This window comes from Watersipora subatra, chromosome 9, assembly GCF_963576615.1.
Source record: "Watersipora subatra chromosome 9, tzWatSuba1.1, whole genome shotgun sequence".
In the NCBI taxonomy this organism is placed as follows: Eukaryota; Metazoa; Bryozoa; class Gymnolaemata; order Cheilostomatida; family Watersiporidae; genus Watersipora; species Watersipora subatra.
Window position 1 is genome coordinate 9,327,250 of NC_088716.1, and position 24,670 is coordinate 9,351,919.

General features: G+C 34.9%; 1 protein-coding gene across 1 annotated transcript; it reads right to left on the reverse strand.

Moving 5' to 3' along the window:
• Nucleotides 1-224: 224 nt before the first annotated feature.
• Nucleotides 225-23,997, reverse strand: LOC137404507 (putative inhibitor of apoptosis). Its single transcript, XM_068090734.1, has 15 exons — nucleotides 23,922-23,997; nucleotides 17,143-17,311; nucleotides 15,478-15,765; nucleotides 15,140-15,232; nucleotides 13,766-14,009; nucleotides 13,511-13,647; nucleotides 13,134-13,253; nucleotides 12,849-12,923; nucleotides 12,723-12,757; nucleotides 5,446-5,575; nucleotides 3,530-3,607; nucleotides 3,222-3,290; nucleotides 1,671-1,755; nucleotides 1,465-1,570; nucleotides 225-968 (listed from the first exon to the last, which is right to left on the reverse strand). Exons 2-15 carry the CDS (start codon nucleotides 17,282-17,284, stop codon nucleotides 840-842), a joined length of 1,731 nt encoding a protein of 576 aa, XP_067946835.1. The 5' UTR covers nucleotides 17,285-17,311; nucleotides 23,922-23,997; the 3' UTR covers nucleotides 225-839.
• Between the last annotated feature and the right edge of the window lie 673 nt (nucleotides 23,998-24,670).

The window sequence follows — 24,670 nt, forward strand, 5'->3', positions numbered from 1 at the left end:
ACATTGCTCTGGTAGACTTCAGTTTTCATCAGTTAGTAAAAATATCATGCATAGCTGAAACAAAACAGCAATAAAAATGTCTTTTACCATAACAAGATGAGCATGAAGTTGAAAACAGGCTACTAAATTCTTCCCCACATGCCTCTACTTAGTTATTTGCTATTGTTTAAATCTGTATAGTAACTCATTGAAGTTGATAGGTTGAATGTCTGTACCGTGATTGGTTGGAGTTGTATATGTAGTTGTATTGTGAATGATCATTGATGTACAGCTATACTGTACTTATCATTATCTGTAAACATCATATAAAAACTGACTCCAAGTACAAATAAATACAATAAATAAAAAATGAACATAAAATAGAAGGTTAGCCTGCACTCAAAATGTGCGGAAATAAAACAATAAACTATATATTATGCAAAGAGTACAAGGCAATGGGTTCGTTTCATAAAACATTTAAAAACTGATTTCAGGAAAAGGAATGCTTGACAAATTCAAGTCAATCTTAAGGAAAACTCTTATATACCTGATGTTTCTCATCACCAGAATATGCAAGGTTCTTCGTTATCGCCAATACACAAAAGTAACTGTTTTTTCCAGATTAATTCTTTTTCAATTTTTGTTTATCAATAAATACTATCATCACCTACAGATATCAATAAACAAACCCAGAATCTAGATGTTGACTAGACGATGTAACCTAGACGTGACCTTGCTAAAAGATGATTTCGCGCCAACTCTGGCTCATTGATAGTCTAAAGGTGACGTTTTAATTACAATTTTGAGGATTTTAGATTTTTTTTGGCATCTCTACATAACCAGTTCAAACTATGTTATAATTAGGTGAGGAAGGTCCTGCAGGCACCCTTCACAGAGCTTGCACATGCTGGGCATTTCGCAGGAAGATTTCCTTTGCTGCAGTCCTGACAGAGGCAGTAACACCCGCAAGGAAGGACAACGGCCCCGGACTACAACAAACAAACATCCAATAAACCAGAATAGATTACAAGTATGTTAGTCAGATGAGAGTACATGTGCAATGACCAACATTCAAATCAACAAATCAAACTGGTCAATAATGAAATCGAGGTGAAATGTAAACTACCATAAAATCTGCATTTGAATGCCACCTTTAATTTAAGGCCGCCTTTAATTTAAGGCCACTTCTATTTGAACGCCTCTATGAGAGAAAGGTTGAAAATAGAGCGCCACCTTACATTTCAAGGCCATCTTTATTTGAATGCCAACCTCTATTTGAATGTCACCTCTGTTTGACTGCCACTATGGGAATGGTTGAAAAATGGAGTGCCACGGCATTTAATTATAGGTTTTACGGTATTTTAGCAATCAGACCAATACACGAAACTGATCAATAATGAAATCAATGTTAAATGTAAACTATTGACTCATTGAAGCCCTAATAATAAATGTATGGCTAATGGTAGAACAGTAAGGAAACCTCACCATGTTCTTTCTGCACTTTTTACATCTGAGAGCATCGACCAGATCCTTACATTCCTGCTCAGAGGGATCATTAGGGTTCGTGATCAGCTCAACCACGTTTATCCTCCTAAAAGAATATAAGGTTGTGTTATACAGGGGAGGACAATATTATTAGTGAGAGTTATTTAATGACAACCAATAGGAATAGTTGAATATGAGTTACCCACCTTCCTGGTTGAGTGGTTGAATCAGTGACACCAGTTGTCACTGATTGATCATCCTTTCTACTTGCTGCTTCCTTCTTATATTCCTCTGTAAGCAATAAGAGTAAATTCTTTAGCAAGTTGATTGGTAGAACAGTAAATGTTCAATGACCTCTAATGACATCGAAATGCTCCTTGCAAGTTCTTCTGCAAAGAATCAGAGTAAAGGCTTCAGTGAGTTTATTAGTTCAGTTCTTGCATTATTGTATCTCAACCAGCATACAGTCATACCTCAACATATGAGTGTGACAACATATGGGAAATTTGAGATGCGAGGAAAATTCTGGACAAATCTTTGCCTTGAGATACAAAACAAAATGAGATGCAAGCCTACGAGACGGTACTCGATGCGGTCGCTATGTGGTCAAGTACGTGAAAAGCCTCTTATGACAACCACATCCATCGGTAATTTTCACCAGAGCAGTTTGAAAAATTTTTCCAAAAGGCTGACTAAAAGCCTGGCAAAATGTACCAAGTGCATAAAAAGCTAAAAATGGAAACGAAATTAGAATTAGGTTTAGTGTAACATAACATTAAAACTTATTCCCAACCGTGTTTGCATAGCAAGCTAAGTTTATATAAGTCTACCTTATGTTACGTAGTGTCACAAAGTGTAGCATACTGAATGTGTTCTCACACAGCCGTTAGCACGCCACCATAAGAAAAGTAAGAACTCTATACAGTACTGTACATGATAATTTAATATTTTATCTCAGATCATAATCACTATATAGTTTTTTGTTACTTTGTGAGTGTAAGTAGTGAAATGAAACGATTAAAAGCACATTTCCCATTGTAATATTCTGTTTTTGGGTGTTTTTTCAGAGGGTGTGAATGAATTAATTTGTACTTAGAAATTTTACATAGCAAAATATGATTTGATATCAAAGAGAATTGAAATAAAAACTCGGCACTAAAACACAGTAAACTAGTATGTCGGCGTATGAGTGTACTTAGTTCCTCAAGTTCCTTGTATATAGCAACAATGAAGTGATTTACACTTTCAGGTATGACAGATACAATCTAAACATTTTGACGAGTTCGTTAAGAGAAAACTCAACTTTAATCAGTAGTTATTTCTTCTTGAAATGATTTTTAATCGCCAAGGTTACGAATGAGCCTTAGTGAAAGTTAATGACAAAGTATTGTCCAATAATCTATAAGCGATTCTGGGCAGCCCATGAAAGTCTAGACAGCATAAAGATAGTGTGAACAGATAACTCCCGCACACAACACACAGACCAGTGTGTTGTGTAGATGAGTTATGTACACACACAACACATGTGTGTGTCTTTGTGTTGTCTGTGTATGTATGCGCTTATATGTATGAAATAGTATGTATACAAACTACTTCATACATATCTCTAAATATCTTTATATTCTCAAAATATCCATCGCAACGAAAACATTTCACTTCGTCTCCGATGCCTTCATACAAAAAGCCAGCTTCACAAAGCTTGTCTGCAGCTATTGGGTTACCGCTAGGGTATCGTCTGTATGTATCTATTCCCTTACTGTGGACGCCCATCGATGGATCCTTGGGTCCGACCATGTTGATATTCAGGTCATCAAGAGTAGCCCGTTCTACATAACAATAAAAACGGCTACAGCTTGTATTACAGGAAAATTAGCAGTGTGTGTCGCAGGTCATAGATAAAGAAACGTTCCCATTTATTAAAACAAGTATCTGGAACCCAGTGATACATTACAAACTCTCTTTTCTGACACCTGCTAGCAGGTGCTGTAATAGAGATGATAAATATACTAAGGTATATTATGAATTCAATAAATTATTATAACCATCGTGATTGACAAGTACTTACGAGAATCATCCCTGAGGGTAACATTTGTCATCAGATCTTTAGAATCAGTTGCAGGGTGGTTACTCGGACATGGCTTGTCTACAATATCCCGAGAATCAAAATGCTATAATGTGTCTGGGAGTTACAGGTTGGTAGACAGCTCTGAATCCTTTGTTAATATAACATAATATTTGATGATATGCACTTAATAACAACGTGGAAGTGCATAATCTACCATAATTCATGCAATACAATATCTTTATATTACTTTCAAGCTTGCAGTAAGCATTTAAAGCACATAAATTACATAATTTTTTTATTGTATATTTCAATACATCAGAGTCTTGGCTCTCGAATGAGCTATTGTTTGCCATGGTGAGACAGACATTGGTTGGTGTTTATAGGATTTCCCCAGAGCTCTACCACGAAAAAGTTTACTGGCATAGTCTCAAAAATTGTGACATCACAATTCTCATATTCGTTGTTGTGTGCTCTTACCGCTTATTTATCAACTACGAAAGTGACGATGATGACGCTAGTGGCAGGTGAAGGTAGGACAACTCCAGAGAACAAATGAAGATGACAAAGGAATCAGTGTCATTAGTTCTCCATGTACATATTATTTCTATGATAAGTACCTCAGACTCCAAGAACCATACTATATTTTCCCGATGATATTATGCACTAGCTCTTTATTTTTAATGCGATGTTAAGGGTGATGACTGAGACTAATTAATTTCAAGCATTGCGTGATCTCGCGAAAGTGCGATTGACATTTAGTCCTAGGGCCACGCAACCGCAGGTCATAATTTAATCGATGTGATTTTATTACCTTTATCAACGACAGTACATTTATTGAAGCATAATTAATTAACCCAGATCATGTGTTTGTATTAGTCAGGCGTTAGCACGATCGCGGGCATTGTTGATTATCTAGAATCTTAGTTTATTATTAGCGCTCTCCGGGTTTAACAGCACCGATTGTCACAGAAAAACGCAGCCTCAATGGCAGCGGAATGGATCGACGACCTAAGGCTAAATGAGAATTATGACGCCACATTTTGAGTACCTGAACCAAGTGTTTTTTTGCAGGACGTACTTTTGACACCCAATTTTTCATAGTTCTATTATTCTTTGTGTATTGAATATAGGCTCATTCGAAAGCCAAGACTCTGATGTATTGAAATATATAATAAAAAAATTATGTAATTTATGTGCTTTAACAAGCCAACAAAGCCACTTTTTTGAAGATATCAAGTCCATAAATTAGAGCCATTATATATATACTATATATATGTATGTGTATATTAGATGAATTCCTGGTGTTGCGCGGGTAATTAAAAGTTTTTCGGTTAACTTATGAACTGGTATAAATTTCCAACAAATTGCAAAACAGGCTATAATATCATCGCAGGTTATTGCAAGCAATATATATCAACTGGTAGAGATATTTCTCGGCTTCTCAATGCATAATTATTAAGAGATCTTTGACAACTTAGTGGTAAGTTAGCAGATTTATTGCATCCAAAAGGATTAATCTGGCTCCACAAGAGGAGCTAGAAAATATGGGTGACATTCGCTTTGCCTGTAAAAAGGCTAAATTTATCTTCTCCAAATCCTGACGAACCTTTTGAAACATACAGCGCTAGCCTTTATTTGAACAATACCTCTATTTGACCACAACTATAGAAGAAAGGTTGAAAAATGGAATGCCATGACGTTTAAATAGAGGTTTAACGGTATATAATGAACAATGAAATGGTAGTTAGTGAACAATAACAATATGTAGAATTATCAGTAGCTCAATGCAATACTAGTCGTACTGCAGACGTCTATGGGATAAATAGTAAAGGCTTCCTCCTAAATCCCTATAGCTTCTACTTCTAATACAATTTATCTCTAAAAACAAGTGCTCTTAGAATCTAGGCTATACTCACTAGACTGCTCCGTCCTTCCTTTTGGAATACCAGGTCTACTTTTCCCTGCTGTCACACCATCTTTAGCCATGCACTTGGCAGCTCCCAGGCACCGGTCTCCATTCAATGCGTCAGAGTTTATCCCTGCCCTCTACAATTGATGCCAGAATGTGAACACATATTTTACTTACATTGAACTGAAATTAGTTGCAACATCACGGCAACGCAAAGTCGATCATTCATCAATCATTCCCAGCTCATAACTTTACCGCTGTAAGGGTCACGCATAGCCACAGCAGTCAATACACCTTAAATTAGCTGTATTGATCACAGGCCACCCCTACATCGCTTCCTTTTTAAAACTATCTTTTGTAAATAGAAAACTGCCGGCCATATTAAATGTATGACTTCATAATCTTCGCTAAAACTGTTTTTATAATTTTAATCAACATTGTTATCTAATGAGATAAAATATGCTTCCAGCTATGTGTTGCTCCTAAAAACATGCTTTGGAAAATGAGGAAAATATAATCAAATAATTAGCTTACTGCAGGAAAAAATATGTAAGATGATTCGTAACCACTTTGAGACTACCTGAAAGCTATTTCTTGAAAAAATATTATTTAATACTATTTGTGATACAAAATGTGATAATTATTTTGTTTTAAATGAGAGGGTACTGAAAAAGATACAGAAAATACAACAGAAGAAACAGAGTGGAGCCAGACCTTTATCGTAACCATTAAGGTAAGCATTTAAATTCAATGGTACCTGATTAATTCAAGCTAATCAAGTACCCTGAACAGTTTGAGCTGAAATTGTCTTTTTTTTATTTTCTGTCAGCCAAATTTATATTTTTTGTCTTGACAAGCTGGCTCTACTTAAAAGGGCTGTTGTTTCACCAATTACTGCTAATCGAAAAGTTGTAGAAAGATTTGGACAAAATCGAGTTAGTTTATATTTGAGGAGTTGTCACACCGGGTTACTTATTTTGTCGTAGAATTACAGTTACATGCTCAAACTAAGCTGGAAGTATAGAAATCAGCACGCAATATTACTATTATAACAGTAAAATAAAAAAAACAAATTACCAACAATTAACATGAAATAAAAAGGTCTGGCATTCCAACGCAGGCTTCATCGTGGAGCAAGGATAAATGATGCTAATTGCAAAAAGGTATCCTCTTGTTCACAATAGAAGTAGCTATACTATAATTGTCACAACTTGGCTTTTGACCATCCATTTTTACTACTCTTTAAAGCATCTGAATCACATGTTTACACAAAAACATGTTTTTAACCAATAAACACGTTTTTAACCAATAAACATGTTTTCAACCAATAAACATGCTTTCAACCAAAAAACATGTTTTCAACCAAAAAACATGTTTTCAACAAATAAACACTTTGCTATGCATGTTTATCTTTAAACAAAATCTGCATTCGATTCTGCAACACTACTGCAGCACAAATCAAACTACTGCAACACAATTCAAACTACTGCAACACAAATCAAACTACTGCAACACAATTCAAACTACTGCAACACAATTCAAACTACTGCAAGACAATTCAAACTACTGCAAGACAATTCAAACTACTGCAACACAATTCAAACTACTGCAACACAATTCAAACTGCTGCAACACAATTCAAACTACTGCAACACAATTCAAACTACTGCAACACAATTCAAACTACTGCAACACAATTCAAACTACTGCAACACAATTCAAACTACTGCAACACAATTCAAACTACTGCAACACAATTCAAACTACTGCAACACAATTCAAACTACTGCAACACAATTCAAACTACTGCAAGACAATTCAAACTACTGCAACACAATTCAAACTACTGCAACACAATTCAAACTACTGCAAGACAATTCAAACTACTGCAAGACAATTCAAACTACTGCAACACAATTCAAACTGCTGCAACACAATTCAAACTACTGCAACACAATTCAAACTACTGCAACACAATTCAAACTACTGCAACACAATTCAAACTACTGCAACACAATTCAAACTACTGCAACACAATTCAAACTACTGCAACACAATTCAAACTACTGCAACACAATTCAAACTACTGCAACACAATTCAAACTACTGCAAGACAATTCAAACTACTGCAACACAATTCAAACTACTGCAACACAATTCAAACTACTGCAAGACAATTCAAACTACTGCAACACAATTCAAACTACTGCAACACAATTCAAACTACTGCAACACAATTCAAACTACTGCAAGACAATTCAAACTACTGCAACACAATTCAAACTACTGCAAGACAATTCAAACTACTGCAACACAATTCAAACTACTGCAACACAATTCAAACTACTGCAACACAATTCAAACTACTGCAACACAATTCAAACTACTGCAACACAATTCAAACTACTGCAACACAATTCAAACTACTGCAACACAATTCAAACTACTGCAACACAATTCAAACTACTGCAACACAATTCAAACTACTGCAACACAATTCAAACTACTGCAACACAATTCAAACTACTGCAACACAAATCAAACTACTGCAACACAATTCAAACTACTGCAACACAAATCAAACTACTGCAAGACAATTCAAACTACTGCAACACAATTCAAACTACTGCAAGACAATTCAAACTACTGCAAGACAATTCAAACTACTGCAACACAATTCAAACTACTGCAACACAATTCAAACTGCTGCAACACAATTCAAACTACTGCAACACAATTCAAACTACTGCAACACAATTCAAACTACTGCAACACAATTCAAACTACTGCAACACAATTCAAACTACTGCAACACAATTCAAACTACTGCAACACAATTCAAACTACTGCAACACAATTCAAACTACTGCAACACAATTCAAACTACTGCAAGACAATTCAAACTACTGCAACACAATTCAAACTACTGCAACACAATTCAAACTACTGCAAGACAATTCAAACTACTGCAAGACAATTCAAACTACTGCAACACAATTCAAACTACTGCAAGACAATTCAAACTACTGCAACACAATTCAAACTACTGCAAGACAATTCAAACTACTGCAACACAATTCAAACTACTGCAACACAATTCAAACTACTGCAACACAATTCAAACTACTGCAACACAATTCAAACTACTGCAACACAATTCAAACTACTGCAAGACAATTCAAACTACTGCAACACAATTCAAACTACTGCAAGACAATTCAAACTACTGCAACACAATTCAAACTACTGCAACACAATTCAAACTACTGCAACACAATTCAAACTACTGCAAGACAATTCAAACTACTGCAACACAATTCAAACTACTGCAACACAATTCAAACTACTGCAACACAATTCAAACTACTGCAACACAATTCAAACTACTGCAAGACAATTCAAACTACTGCAACACAATTCAAACTACTGCAAGACAATTCAAACTACTGCAACACAATTCAAACTACTGCAACACAATTCAAACTACTGCAACACAATTCAAACTACTGCAACACAATTCAAACTACTGCAACACAATTCAAACTACTGCAACACAATTCAAACTACTGCAACACAATTCAAACTACTGCAACACAATTCAAACTACTGCAACACAATTCAAACTACTGCAACACAAATCAAACTACTGCAACACAATTCAAACTACTGCAACACAATTCAAACTACTGCAACACAAATCAAACTACTGCAACACAATTCAAACTACTGCAACACAATTCAAACTACTGCAACACAAATCAAACTACTGCAACACAATTCAAACTACTGCAACACAATTCAAACTACTGCAACACAATTCAAACTACTGCAACACAATTCAAACTACTGCAACACAATTCAAACTACTGCAACACAATTCAAACTACTGCAACACAATTCAAACTACTGCAACACAATTCAAACTACTGCAACACAATTCAAACTACTGCAACACAATTCAAACTACTGCAACACAATTCAAACTACTGCAACACAATTCAAACTACTGCAACACAATTCAAACTACTGCAACACAATTCAAACTACTGCAAGACAATTCAAACTACTACAACACAATTCAAACTACTGCAAGACAATTCAAACTACTGCAACACAATTCAAACTACTGCAAGACAATTCAAACTACTGCAACACAATTCAAACTACTGCAACACAAATCAAACTACTGCAACACAATTCAAACTACTGCAACACAATTCAAACTACTGCAACACAAATCAAACTACTGCAACACAATTCAAACTACTGCAACACAATTCAAACTACTGCAACACAATTCAAACTACTGCAACACAATTCAAACTACTGCAACACAATTCAAACTACTGCAACACAAATCAAACTACTGCAACACAATTCAAACTACTGCAACACAATTCAAACTACTGCAACACAAATCAAACTACTGCAACACAATTCAAACTACTGCAACACAATTCAAACTACTGCAACACAAATCAAACTACTGCAACACAATTCAAACTACTGCAACACAATTCAAACTACTGCAACACAATTCAAACTACTGCAACACAATTCAAACTACTGCAACACAATTCAAACTACTGCAACACAATTCAAACTACTGCAACACAATTCAAACTACTGCAACACAATTCAAACTACTGCAACACAATTCAAACTACTGCAACACAATTCAAACTACTGCAACACAATTCAAACTACTGCAACACAATTCAAACTACTGCAACACAATTCAAACTACTGCAACACAATTCAAACTACTGCAACACAATTCAAACTACTGCAAGACAATTCAAACTACTACAACACAATTCAAACTACTGCAAGACAATTCAAACTACTGCAAGACAATTCAAACTACTGCAACACAATTCAAACTACTGCAACACAATTCAAACTACTGCAACACAATTCAAACTACTGCAACACAATTCAAACTACTGCAACACAATTCAAACTACTGCAACACAATTCAAACTACTGCAACACAATTCAAACTACTGCAACACAATTCAAACTACTGCAACACAATTCAAACTACTGCAACACAATTCAAACTACTGCAACACAATTCAAACTACTACAACACAATTCAAACTACTGCAACACAATTCAAACTACTGCAAGACAATTCAAACTACTGCGAGACAATTCAAACTACTGCAAGACAATTCAAACTACTGCAACACAATTCAAACTACTGCAACACAATTCAAACTACTGCAACACAATTCAAACTACTGCAACACAATTCAAACTACTGCAACACAATTCAAACTACTGCAAGACAAATCAAACTACTGCAACACAATTCAAACTACTGCAACACAATTCAAACTACTGCAACACAATTCAAACTACTGCAACACAATTCAAACTACTGCAACACAATTCAAACTACTGCAACACAATTCAAACTACTGCAACACAATTCAAACTACTGCAACACAATTCAAACTACTGCAACACAATTCAAGCTACTGCAAGACAATTCAAGCTACTGCAAGACAATTCAAACTACTGCAAGACAATTCAAACTACTGCAACACAATTCAAACTACTGCAACACAATTCAAACTACTGCAACACAATTCAAACTACTGCAACACAATTCAAACTACTGCAACACAATTCAAACTACTGCAACACAATTCAAACTACTGCAACACAATTCAAACTACTGCAACACAATTCAAACTACTGCAACACAATTCAAACTACTGCAACACAATTCAAACTACTGCAACACAATTCAAACTACTGCAACACAATTCAAACTACTGCAACACAATTCAAACTACTGCAACACAATTCAAACTACTGCAACACAATTCAAACTACTGCAACACAAATCAAACTACTGCAACACAATTCAAACTACTGCAACACAATTCAAACTACTGCAACACAATTCAAACTACTGCAAGACAATTCAAACTACTACAACACAATTCAAACTACTGCAACACAATTCAAACTACTGCAACACAATTCAAACTACTGCAACACAATTCAAACTACTGCAACACAATTCAAACTACTGCAAGACAATTCAAACTACTGCAACACAATTCAAACTACTGCAACACAATTCAAACTACTGCAACACAATTCAAACTACTGCAACACAATTCAAACTACTGCAACACAATTCAAACTACTGCAACACAATTCAAACTACTGCAACACAATTCAAACTACTGCAACACAATTCAAACTACTGCAACACAATTCAAACTACTGCAACACAATTCAAACTACTGCAACACAATTCAAACTACTGCAACACAATTCAAACTACTGCAAGACAATTCAAACTACTGCAAGACAATTCAAACTACTGCAACACAATTCAAACTACTGCAACACAATTCAAACTACTGCAACACAATTCAAACTACTGCAAGACAATTCAAACTACTGCAACACAATTCAAACTACTGCAACACAATTCAAACTACTGCAACACAAATCAAACTACTGCAACACAATTCAAACTACTGCAACACAATTCAAACTACTGCAACACAATTCAAACTACTGCAACACAATTCAAACTACTGCAACACAATTCAAACTACTGCAACACAATTCAAACTACTGCAACACAATTCAAACTACTGCAACACAATTCAAACTACTGCAACACAATTCAAACTACTGCAACACAATTCAATTTGCAGTAGTTAAAATAATAAATACATGTATAAGTGAAATCAAACTAAAAAGGTTTAATTTTAATTGTTGCTACATTTGGTAAATCTTGTGTGAGTTTCCAATTTTAGAAATAGAACTGAAATTTAGCCAACGTCTGTAATGTCGACTTACTATCTATCCCCAAATGCATGGCCCCATGCTAAAGGCCATGTATTATTAGAAATTTTCAAAATAAATAGTGTAAATTGTTCATTACTATATGTCAGATTCCTTGAAAATGTTTTCTATTTGACGAAAAGCTAATACTCTTCAAAGCTAGTGATTATGTAAAAGTAACAACGACAAAGAAAGTTGATGACACTGCAAGATTTTACTGAAAACTCTTTGTACGACAATGACTACTATGTACCATGGCACCAGAATGACATATTCTGTCATGTGTATGAATACGTCATTCATGAACTATATAATTATGAATATGTTGTGCTACATGCACAGTTGTCAAGAAAACTGATAAGGAATCACACTGATCAAGAAATGGAAGAGAAATGTGAAAAGCTGAACCATTAAAGCTGCAAGGAAAAGCGTATGCCTAGTGACTGAGTAGTAAAGGCAGCTCACCATGTTCTTTCTGCACTTTTCCTTTATGTACTCCTCTGTAAAAGAGCAGAGCAAAGTGTTTAGTGAGAGCAGTTGATGTTCAATGATCTAAAACACCATCAGATGACTTCTAATTAATTCACTTACCTAGAGGTATGGAGTTGCCCTCATATAGCTCTTGCACTATCTCCAGCAGTGTCCGCTGGTCCTCAAATTCTACATCTACAACCACAATAGAGTGAGTTCCTTACCTCATTGAGTGGTATGTAACAAGTAAATTCAGACCATCTCAACTGCACCAACTCTCAACTCTCAAGTAGACTCCGTGTCAAGGTCAGTTACTAACTTTATGACTAAGCATAGACTTTGATTTACACAAAAACGCAAGCATACATCAGTTCTGTAGACAATATCAATGTCTATGCAACTTACTATCATTGGCTTCATAAGCCTTTGCTATGACCTCAGCTGGATAATCAAGTAATTGACAGTATTTGTATCCATTAAGTTCCTCTATAGACACTGGCTCTTCACTTGTTTCCATGTCTTCCTCTGCAGCAGTACAAACATAATTAACTAATTTCCAGAGGTCTGTAAACACTGGTGGAATTTACATCGCGAACTGGACAGAGTAAATAAGATACATGACCTATTTTATTAAACAAGACCATTTAGTAGACATATTTACTTCTGGACTTGTTTAGTAAATAAAACTAATATCTAGGTCATAAAGACATAATATACTGCTATCAGATGTGAAAAAGATTGGTCAAAAACCAAGAACTGAAATAAACTGATAAACAACTCACCAAGAAAAGAAACATCTCCCTTGTTGTAAAGCAGAGTTTCTGATGTAGCGATATTATCGGGAGTCATCTGTAGCCGCACAGTTTTGATGAAAGCCAATCCCTTTGTTTGTTGAACAAAAGTGCAGCCTGGGTACCACCTTAAAGACAAACATGTGTGCTACTAAATCTTGCAATACAATTTACTTCACGCAAAAAGAATTATTCTAAATTGTAACAACTATTCTCAAGCAAATTATAAAAGTTTTGTACACATACTTTGCATGTTCTGCCCATGGATCGTCTCCCTTGCTCCACATCTCAAGCGCTCCATCACACCAAAAACATTTCACTTTGTCTCCGATGCCTTCATACAGAAAGCCAGCTTCACAAAGCTTGTCTGCAGCTATCGGGTTACCGCTAGGGTATCGTCGGTATGTATCCATTCTCTTACTGTAGACACTCATAGGTGGATCCTTGGGTCTGTTTGTGTTGATATTCAGGTCACCAAGAGAGGCTGGTTCTAATAAAAACTGGTTCTGATATAATAACAGCTACCATTCTAACTTTCTAACTTCATATCATGAAAAAAGAGTGTTGTGCGGCTAAAATAACTTAAGAAAACAAATAAAACAACTATAAAAGTGTTTAAATGTAAATGTGAAATAGTTAGCAAGTATAAAGTCTAAATAAAGTCTGTTTTGCTACAACTACAACGAAAAATGATTTGGTAATGATACAATTAATACGAACTGAGAGAACGAAATGGAAATCCTGAATAGATTGAACTAATAATAACAATTCTTGCATAGAAGTATGTGTATGAAAAGATTATTGTTGCAGCAGAAGCTATCCATTGAAACTGTGCATACGACAATACTGATACGTAAAAATGAGATATCGAACTGTCTTTAGCTGGTACTTCGTCTGACCAAAAGAGACAGAATGTAGAGGCTAATTCTACTTGAGAAAATACAATTGTCCACACAAAAAAGTTTTTAGCTTTTACAGACTTAGCAATCAGACCTTACGAAAAATAGAAAATTTGAGTGTAATGGCACAACTAAAATAGCACACTTGAAAATTACAAATTAAAACAATAGGCATTTATAGCAAAAATTTGCTTTCAAAATTTTTTAGAAAATAGCAAATGCGAATGGTGATATTAATTAATAATGAAAAGTGCACATTCAGCGTGTGCAATCTCGCCAAGGATACAGAGCATGTATATGGTAAGAGCGATGGGAATGATAAAAATAGCTTAGCCTGGAGGTTAGGTGTGCTTGTTAAAACACTTGCGGTTGGGATCCTCATGGGTTCTAAACCATTACGAAGCAAATCTTTAATTCCTAGATTTTAACCGCTATAGCTGGACAAACATTAAATGACAGACAAACTTTGAAAGTTATAATAGAGACTATATAATACCAGATGTCAAACTGCATTTTTGAGTGATGTTGATGCTTGATAAAACATGCTGCACTGTGCAAACAGCCTCTACGTACCATGCAAGTAAACATCAGTTTTATGATGAAGCATTACAAATACTGAGAAGGTCAAAGAATAACTGATGCACAGCTACTCAAACACAATCTTTTTATTTAAAGCACAAGCAATAAACTTTAACAGAACTGGTGGTCAACAAATACTCACTTCGATCATCCCTGACAGAGCTACTCAGTTGACTTGTCATGCGGTCTTTAGGAAGTCCACAGTTACTTATAGGGATGTTCTGACATGGCTTGTCTACAACATGATAACCAACATGCAATATTATGTCTGATAGTATTGGTTAGTAGACTGCAATCATTTGAAAACTAGAAGGAACTACGTAGGCTGCATGTATATTGAAATTTATGTTAATTGCGCCGATAGTAAACTTTCGAAATTTTCTGCAATAGAAATAAATTTGATGACCAACTGGGGTCATTATATTAAATTATCCAAAGTTGCTAATAGTAGAAATACAATATTCATCCCACGCAGCTCACTTTGAACCATCTTGCAGTAGTTGAAGAAATTTTTATGCTGATACTTGGGCACATCTCCCCTCTCCCAGTTCCTGACGATTCCACCACAAAAAGCGCACTGCACTCTGTCCGCTACACCGGTGTAGTAAAACCCCTCCTTAGCGCAGTCATGAGCCTTGACTATTGTTTCTATTGGCCAGTGAGCAGCAAAAGTTCGCTGCCTTTCCCTCTCTGAGACCATGAGAGACTCTTTCTCTTCTTGACTGAGTTTTAGGAAAGCGTACAAAAACTCCTTGTCAGACATGCGGTCTGCAGTACAAAAGAACAAGAAAGACCTGTGAGCCTACATTCATTGAGATCAGGTTCATGACAAGCTGGTAATACTTGTAAAATGAAGGAAAACTGTATAAAAGAACAACTGCATTTTAAGCCCTACCTCATGTTTATGGTTATTTTAAGCATTACCTTATGTTTATGGTTATTTTAAGCCTTACCTTATGTTTATGGTTATTTTAAGCATTACCTTGTGTTTATGGTTATTTTAAGCCTTACCTTATGTTTATGGTTATTTTAAGCACTACCTTATGTGTATGGTTATTTTAAGCATTACCTTATGTTTATGGTTATTTTAAGCAGTACCTTATGTTTATGGTTATTTTAAGCACTACCTATGTTTATGGTTATTTTAAGCATTACCTTATGTTTATGGTTATTTTAAGCACTACCTTATGTTTATGGTTATTTTAAGCATTACCTTATGTTTATGGTTATTTTAAGCATTACCTTGTGTTTATGGTTATTTTAAGCACTACCTATGTTTATGGTTATTTTAAGCATTACCTCATGTTTATGGTTATTTTAAGCATTACCTTATGTTTATGGCTATTTTAAGCATTACCTTATGTTTATGGTTATTTTAAGCATTACCTTACGTTTATGGTTATTTTAAGCACTACCTTATGTTTATGGTTATTTTAAGCATTACCTTATGTTTATGGTTATTTTAAGCATTACCTTATGTTTATGGTTACTTTAAGCATTACCTTATGTTTATGGTTATTTTAAGCATTACCTTATGTTTATGGTTATTTTAAGCATTACCTTACGTTTATGGTTATTTTAAGCATTACCTTATGTTTATGGTTATTTTAAGCACTACCTTATGTTTATGGTTATTTTAAGCATTACCTTATGTTTATGGTTATTTTAAGCATTACCTTATGTTTATGGTTACTTTAAGCATTACCTTATGTTTATGGTTATTTTAAGCATTACCTTATGTTTATGGTTATTTTAAGCATTACCTTACGTTTATGGTTATTTTAAGCATTACCTTATGTTTATGGTTATTTTAAGCACTACCTTATGTTTATGGTTATTTTAAGCAGTACCTTATGTTTATGGTTATTTTAAGCATTACCTTATGTTTATGGTTATTTTAAGCACTACCTTATGTTTATGGTTATTTTAAGCATTACCTTATGTTTATGGTTATTTTAAGCACTACCTTATGTTTATGGTTATTTTAAGCACTACCTTATGTTTATGGTTATTACAAATGAGTCTTTACTCTAGAAGCTATATTGAAACAAAATTGACTTAACGTTTTTACTGTAAATTTCAAATGACATTCTTCTAACTGTCACAAAAATGATCCAAGCTAATTTATTCTTAGAATCTACTAACCAAACTGCTCCTTCCTATCCTTTGGAATACCAGGTGGTGGGCCAAACCTTCCTGGTATCCAGTCATATCCAGGTACATATTCGACAGCTTGCTTACGACGGTCTCCATCCAAAGCATCAAAGTTTCTTTCAGGCATCTCCATGATTTGTGATGGTGATAGTAGCAATACCTGCACATTTATTGACAACATTTTGCTACACATGTGTCTATGGTCTGTAGCCTATATATATATATATATATATATATATATATATATATATATATATATATATATATATATATATATATATATATATATATATATACATGTATATATATATGTATATATAGATATATATATATATACATACATATAAGACAGACGCATAACATAAACGCTGAGTCTGACTCATATAAATTTAGCTTACTAAAAACATACACGAAATAAGTTTTAGTATACATTTTAGTAAACTTTCAACCAATTTTTTATAACTTATCTAACATATTTAACTAACTTATATAACACCATGACTGATGACGCTGAACTGAGATGCAATCGCCCAATTTTAATTTCGAGAGGAAACATTATTGATATAGTTTTGCGGAAAACGAATTAGCCCTTGTACGACGACGACGAAAAGGCATAGTGCTTCATTGAGTTAATATAGTTTCAGCTAATACGTCATTTAGTATGTGAAATCAGGAAAAGTGTGTATACAGTATGTAGTAAGGGCTCTGTACCATAAGAGCCTTCGTAAACTTGTGGTTAGACAATTGGATTGCAAACCTATGGTTGCAATCCAATTGAGCGTTCAAATCCCAATCTTTGTGAGTTCAAATCCAGCAGGATGCGAGATTTCAATTCCAAGATTTTAATAGCTCTAGTCTAACAGACATCTAAACAGATGATGATGGACAAACATTGGGATTTATTTATATAGACTACTGAATGCCGAATAATAAAAGTCTTTGCACTGAAAATCTATTTTTATTTAACATATAACAACAATTACTATTCTAACTTTCCAACTTCATATCATGAAAAAAGTATTTTGCGCAGTTTAAATAAATTAAGAAACAAAATAAAACAAATATAAAAATGTGTAAATGCAAATGTGAAATAATTAGCATGTAATAGCTAACTTGAGTCTATTTTGCTACGATTACAATAAAGCCTAGTTCGGTAATGATACAATTAATACAGACTGAGAAAACAAAATAAAAATTCTGAATATGTTGAACTAATAATAACAATTCATGCATAAAAGTGTGTATATATAAAAAATGTTACTGTTCCATCAGAAGCTATCAATTAAAACTTTGAAGACGACGATACTGGTATACCTCTCGACACAGGTACAAATGCAAAAATGGGATATCGGACTGTCTTTGTCTGACCAAACAGAGAAAGAATGTAGAGGCTATTCCTACTCGAGATAATAAAATTGTCTGCGTAAAAAGTATTGACCTTGACCGTCATTTAGCAATTGAACCTTACAAAAAACTGGAAATAGAAGTTCTTGAAAACGTGAAAAAGCATCGTGTTCCATACAATTAATAAGATTCATAACGTTTCAATTAATACGTCATTTAACACGTGCTATCGAGAAAAGAGTGTATACAGTTTATAGTAAAAGCTGTGAATCGTACACCGGTGGTTAGGCATTTGGATTACCAACCTGCAGTTGTGGTCTTTGCGAGTTTAAACCAAGCAAATAATGAAATTTTGATGCGAATATTTGAATAGCTATACCTGGACATACCAAGGGACAGACAAAAGACAAATTTTGAGAAATATATATATAGATATACGTGATGTAATTAAAATTTTAAGTAGGGCATAATATGCTCTACCTGCTTCTTCGATAATACCAAAACATTTATATAATTATACATGTTATTAAATGCCTAATCCATTGGCATACTGTGGCAAAACTCGCCCGGATTACCACATCAAATCTAAAAAACTTGTGGGAGCATTATACTTGGGTATGTAAACAAGGACCTGTTTTTAATTTAACAGTGAGGCGGGTATGACGCTTGAGTGATAATTATACGTGGGTTATTACGGTAACTATGCAAATGCATTTGTAGTCTAGTCTCGCAGTACTAAAGTTTGACACGTTCAAAAAAGTGAAGGCAAAAACGCTTGTTACCTCACTCTCAATACCTTAATTTTTTGCAAGGAAAAAGATAGCTGACTCAGACATATACAACACTATTTGAATAACCAAAAATTTTACTTTCTAACCATATACAAGAAGTGTGGTTTCTGATCATTTTTAATTTGATTAATATCTGTCTAAACAAGAATAAGCGCCAAAATAATTTCCAACACTCGTTTGATCATTTGCCTCGTTGACGCGATTGCGGTTTGGTTATTAAAATGGTTAATTGCTGGGCAGTTGAGTGCACAAACTGATCTAAAGTCGGTTTCCAGTTTTTTTGGCTGTCTCGAGACAGTTCATTGAAAAAAATATGGGTTCAAAATGTCAATAGGTTGGACGCAAGCAGCGACCCAAGAGCCCCTAAACTCCTAGAGCCAGGCAACGTGGCTGTACTCCTTGAGGTGGGTTTTCTTTTCATAATAATAATAATTCTGCTTTATCTGGTACTTTTTCTGGAACAGCGATGACATTTAGCTAGATGTTGTTTTAGACTGGAAAGAAATTAAAGAAAGAAATTATTTAAGTGAGTATCACTGATTTGGGTGAATTGTAGATTAAAAATAAGAAGTCTTTACCACCATCACAGTGACCATGACATGGATCATACCAATAGAAATGTTTCAACAGAAAATCAAGCAGCAGCCTTAGGCCTGCAATCATACTGTTAATACATGTACTTACTGGCCTGATTTTATGTATGTACCGACAATTATATGATATAGTATGTATGATATATATACATGTATGTTTGATAGATATTTAGCAAAAACATTTCGAGGAGCATTGGTTTACCCTGAATAAGACCAAGAAGATATGTTTGAAAACTGGGACTATCCCTACTGTATTTGCTCACAAGAGACCACACACTCAGACAAAGAGAGCCAACAGGCACAAGGCATGCATCTCATGCAGTTGTTTCACCCACGACTAGCTGCCCTGATTTTCATGAGTCTGGCAGTGTTGGACAGTTTGGTGAGACTTGGTGAAATTTTTATCAAATTTCATGTTACATTTTAACCTGTAACAAAGATTTTCTCATATTGACTACAAATTATTGCCATGCTCTATTTTTTCACATGCAGCCAATTCAGGAAACTGGTACATATTTTATGTGTGTAACTGTTGTACGTGTGGTAGATAATGGCATATGGTATTGCTAGTATTGCACGCGATTCATCTGTTTCAGTAACAGATTTTTGCTACCATCACAATTAACACTAGTATGTGTTTGCGTTATTGCACCCTGAAATGCATGGTATGGCTAACATATCAGCTGACAGCTAACATTTTTTTTCTGCGTGTCTGGTTGAAAAAATACTAACAGAATGATACTAAAAAAATATTAACAACTGTGAAATTTTGTAATTTAACCTTTCATCTACCTTAAACATCGGTGACCTTTTCTTCTCGCAGCTGAACACATGGTCAAGCATGCGGGTCTCTCCATAGTTTCTCTGTCTGAGATCATGTTTGGACACAAGGAGGAAAAGCACAGGACATAGAGTGAAAGCTGAGTAATTGAATATTTTAGGTGAAGCTTAATGTCTATCCCTTAATGTTCATTTCCCTTTCTAGGTCTAGTCCAAAATACCAGTGATTCGGAGGTTGACTAACTCAAACGCAGGATTATTGACCTTCAAAAAAGACTCAATCAGGTAATTATGTATACTATATATACATACTGCCATCTTTCTGAAAAAATTACATTTTTACCCATTTTGGTCCAATTGTTACAGTGGGCGGTGTTTTTGCACATTAAATCTTGCATGTATTTCTGTAAAATGTATTTTAAAATACCTCCATTCGTTTGGGTTGTTGTCACAGATTCTGAGTGCTGTATATAGTATCATAAACAAAGTTATAGCATCGCAATAGCTATTGCGCAATACGCTGATGAGTCATGATCATAAATTTAGAAGCATTGTTCTATTAATAGATTTTTCCTGAATCAATTTTCTGGAAGTTTCTAGAATAATTGTAAGGAGGTATAAATAGCCTGACTGCAGCAATTCAAGGGAGTTCAGCTTACAGCGTGCATGTCTACAAGTCAGCAATAAAGGGTTATATCATACCCTCACAGCAATCTTCTGCATATTATTATATAGACATTATATTACTTATACATAGTTAGCCGCAATATTACACCCGGACGTCTTAACTCTTAGCCATGTGCAGACATCAGGATACAATCACAACACCAGATATCTCAAACCTGTCACATTGCATCACCACTTTGTGACAGCTGTGTTCATAATTCTTTTGTTCAAGGCACAGAAAGAGAAAATAATTTTAAAGATGGTGCCCTTTTGGAGGTGAGCGACGAGGTCTTAGCTGAATTTATGATATGGGAGGTTGTTGTATGTGCATATAAGACAAAAATTTATTTGCCAAAAATAGCTGAAGCGATGACCAATCATTGCTTAGAACTCAGCGCAGGGTGCCATGCACTGACATCGTCAAGCTGCTAACATTAGCTGGGGAATAGTATGGCGAAAAGGTTTGTGACAGTATGTCTGTATGTGTAGAAAAAGCACTGAAGCGCTGAAGAATGATTCGTCTGTTAGCTTTGGGAGTGCTTCAATGGCAATGCGAGATCTTGTGCAAAGAGTTAGCATCATCAGTTAACTCTTAGCCTAAAGCGATTGTTGAAGAGCAGAGACGAAGAGCTCCTACTAAGCCAAATTTTCTTTTCATCACTCGCTCTATGTTTATATTTTCTTTTGCTTAATATTTTTCATCTTAATATACAGTCGAACATGGATAACTCGCCTACGGATAGTTCAAATACATTGTTATATCGAACGGATCTGTTTGGTCCATTCCCACGCAAGATAAATTGCTTTAGATAACTTGAACTTAACATCATTAACTCGAATTGCTTTTTGCCCAATGGCTACCGAGACGGTTGTTATCACTTTATAGAAGATCACTTTATTCCAAGCCATAGAGATAAACATTAACTTTTAGTAGCTTTTAGTCTTCATTATCAGTACCGTCAGCAAAATGTTTTCGTAAAGGACTTTTCTAAAGGTTTGCAAAAGGTCTAATTTTACCAGTGTAAATGATTTGGCCGGCCTTCACTCAAGCATGATCTAGATCGTGAGAAATACTGCATAAAATGCAAGAGAAGTGAGTATGGTTTTCATTCGTTTTATTCCTTCGGAATAAAACGATACACTTTCGCTCCGTCCCGTGAAATTTGAGTTATCCAGGATTGACTGCATTGTCAAAATATTAGTAGTATCCAACTGCTCACCTGAAACCAGTGCTGTGAATGCAGCATTAATCTTTTTAACAGAACACTAAATTTTACTGCACTATTGTTTGGTTTTTGTTGTTTGTTACTGTTACATAAATTATATTTTTATCTAATCACGTACAGCCGCTATTAATATCTTTAACTGCTTACCTGAGCCTGGTTTTGCATTTGTATTGCAGCACTGTATACAATATATTTTGCATATATATAGGTTTTGCTTAATTGATCTTCAGATGATAGTACCTTGGTGCGCTTGTGAGATGGAGAGTTGAAGGAAAGGTATCCACAAACAGTATTCAAATTAATATTGCTGCCATCCACTATGTCATATCTGTTCAGTAGCGGCATCCATGGTTTTTACACAAACATTAGAACGTAATTCCTCTAAAAAGCCAAACCAGAAACTGGTTGCAGATACAAAACCTATCAGACCTTGAGCTATATGCCAATTTAGGTACGACGTGTTTTAATTTGAGCCTTAAAAGGGTTATATTTTCTCAAATTAAAAGGATTTTTGGTAGCTTCTTGTAGGGAATTTTGTCCTCTTTCAAATGGTGTGCAACACATACAACAATCAATTTTAGAGCGACTGCCAATGGGAGTAATTTTTGTTAGTAAATTGTTAGTAAGCTCTTATATGTCTAAATGATAATTTCGTATTTTGAACTCATTGTCTGTAATGGATGGGATTTTTTACTTTGTAGTCAGCCGCCAGGTACTCAAAATGTCATACATTTCTCACCATCATCTTAGCCACTGGTCTGCAAGAAACCCTCTTCATACTCTTAGCCCTGGTATCCACGATCCATTTACATATTGCGGCAAAACTCGCCTGGATTACTACATGAAAAGCTAAAAAAACTTGGGGATGTGTTATACTTAGTTATGTAAAAAAGACCTGTTTTTAATTTAAAAATGAGGTGGGTATTACGCTTGAGTAATAATTATACCTGGGTTATCACAGTAACTACTCTAATGTATTTGTAGTCTAGTCTCACCAAAGTTCGGCACGGGCGATAAAGTGAAGTGCCCAGCCGCTGGAAAATCCATTTGCTAGTTTCGGTTGGTTTTCCCACTTTGCGCACGACAATTTTCCACCCTGCGATTTTATCAAAGAACGTTTTATATAGTAGTAAAGAAAATCATTACTGGTTTAACTAATAAGAATACATTAAGTTACAATAGACGCAAAATAAGCTATGGTCATACCTTAAACTATTCAATTAGAGTTCAGTAAAGGAAAAGTGTCGAGCGAACGTACGACGATCAAATAGTTGGATTTTGGCAACTATCTCTATAACTGAGAAAACTAACGTAAATATTAGATTGGTGACAACGTTTAGAAAAAGTAATAGCTAGTTTAAAGCGGTTACCTCTCGTTGCCACGAAGATCAGCGCGTGTACTAACTCCGTACTACCTTGTTATGGAATAATCCACAGCCGATTCAGTTTACAAAGTTTACCAGAGCGCGCATACACTAGCACGTATATCTACTAGTACGACGGTGCGTCGCCTTTTGAAATACATGTACTACTACTACTACTCTTGTAGAATTAAGGCTACAAATTACGAGCGTTAAGGCGGTCAGGTATAATTGCAGTGGCTCAAAACCTGGTCAATTTCTGGGTCGGTTTGTAGGGGTGGAGCTTAATCCGGAAATACCAAAGCTTCAAAGTTAGTCGAACCACTGCAAACGTTTAGTTGTTGAGAAATCGAGTAGTTATCTTTTTGCTCAACAAAATATCACGTAAGCATCTTTTTCAAGCAAATTTTTAATTACAAATATGAGTTCTTTTAGCAAAATAACATAGAGTATTTACATAGCCGTTTATCGTAGTTTTTCTTGTTAAGAATAAATGGTAACACACTCACAAAACGGAAAAATCTTCTCAAAAATACACATTTAATTATTCTGTATTCGTTTATACAGTGTGTATGAAAAATATCTTACATACGTTGTGATATGATTGCACTTACATGTATGTAACGCGGTATTATATAAGTTACTGAATATTTGTGATTATGTTCTAACCAAATAAAATGAACATTGAAACAATTGTCTACTTTGCTACCATTCTGAGAGCTAAAGAAGATTCTATTTCATTTTAGTGTAACTATTTA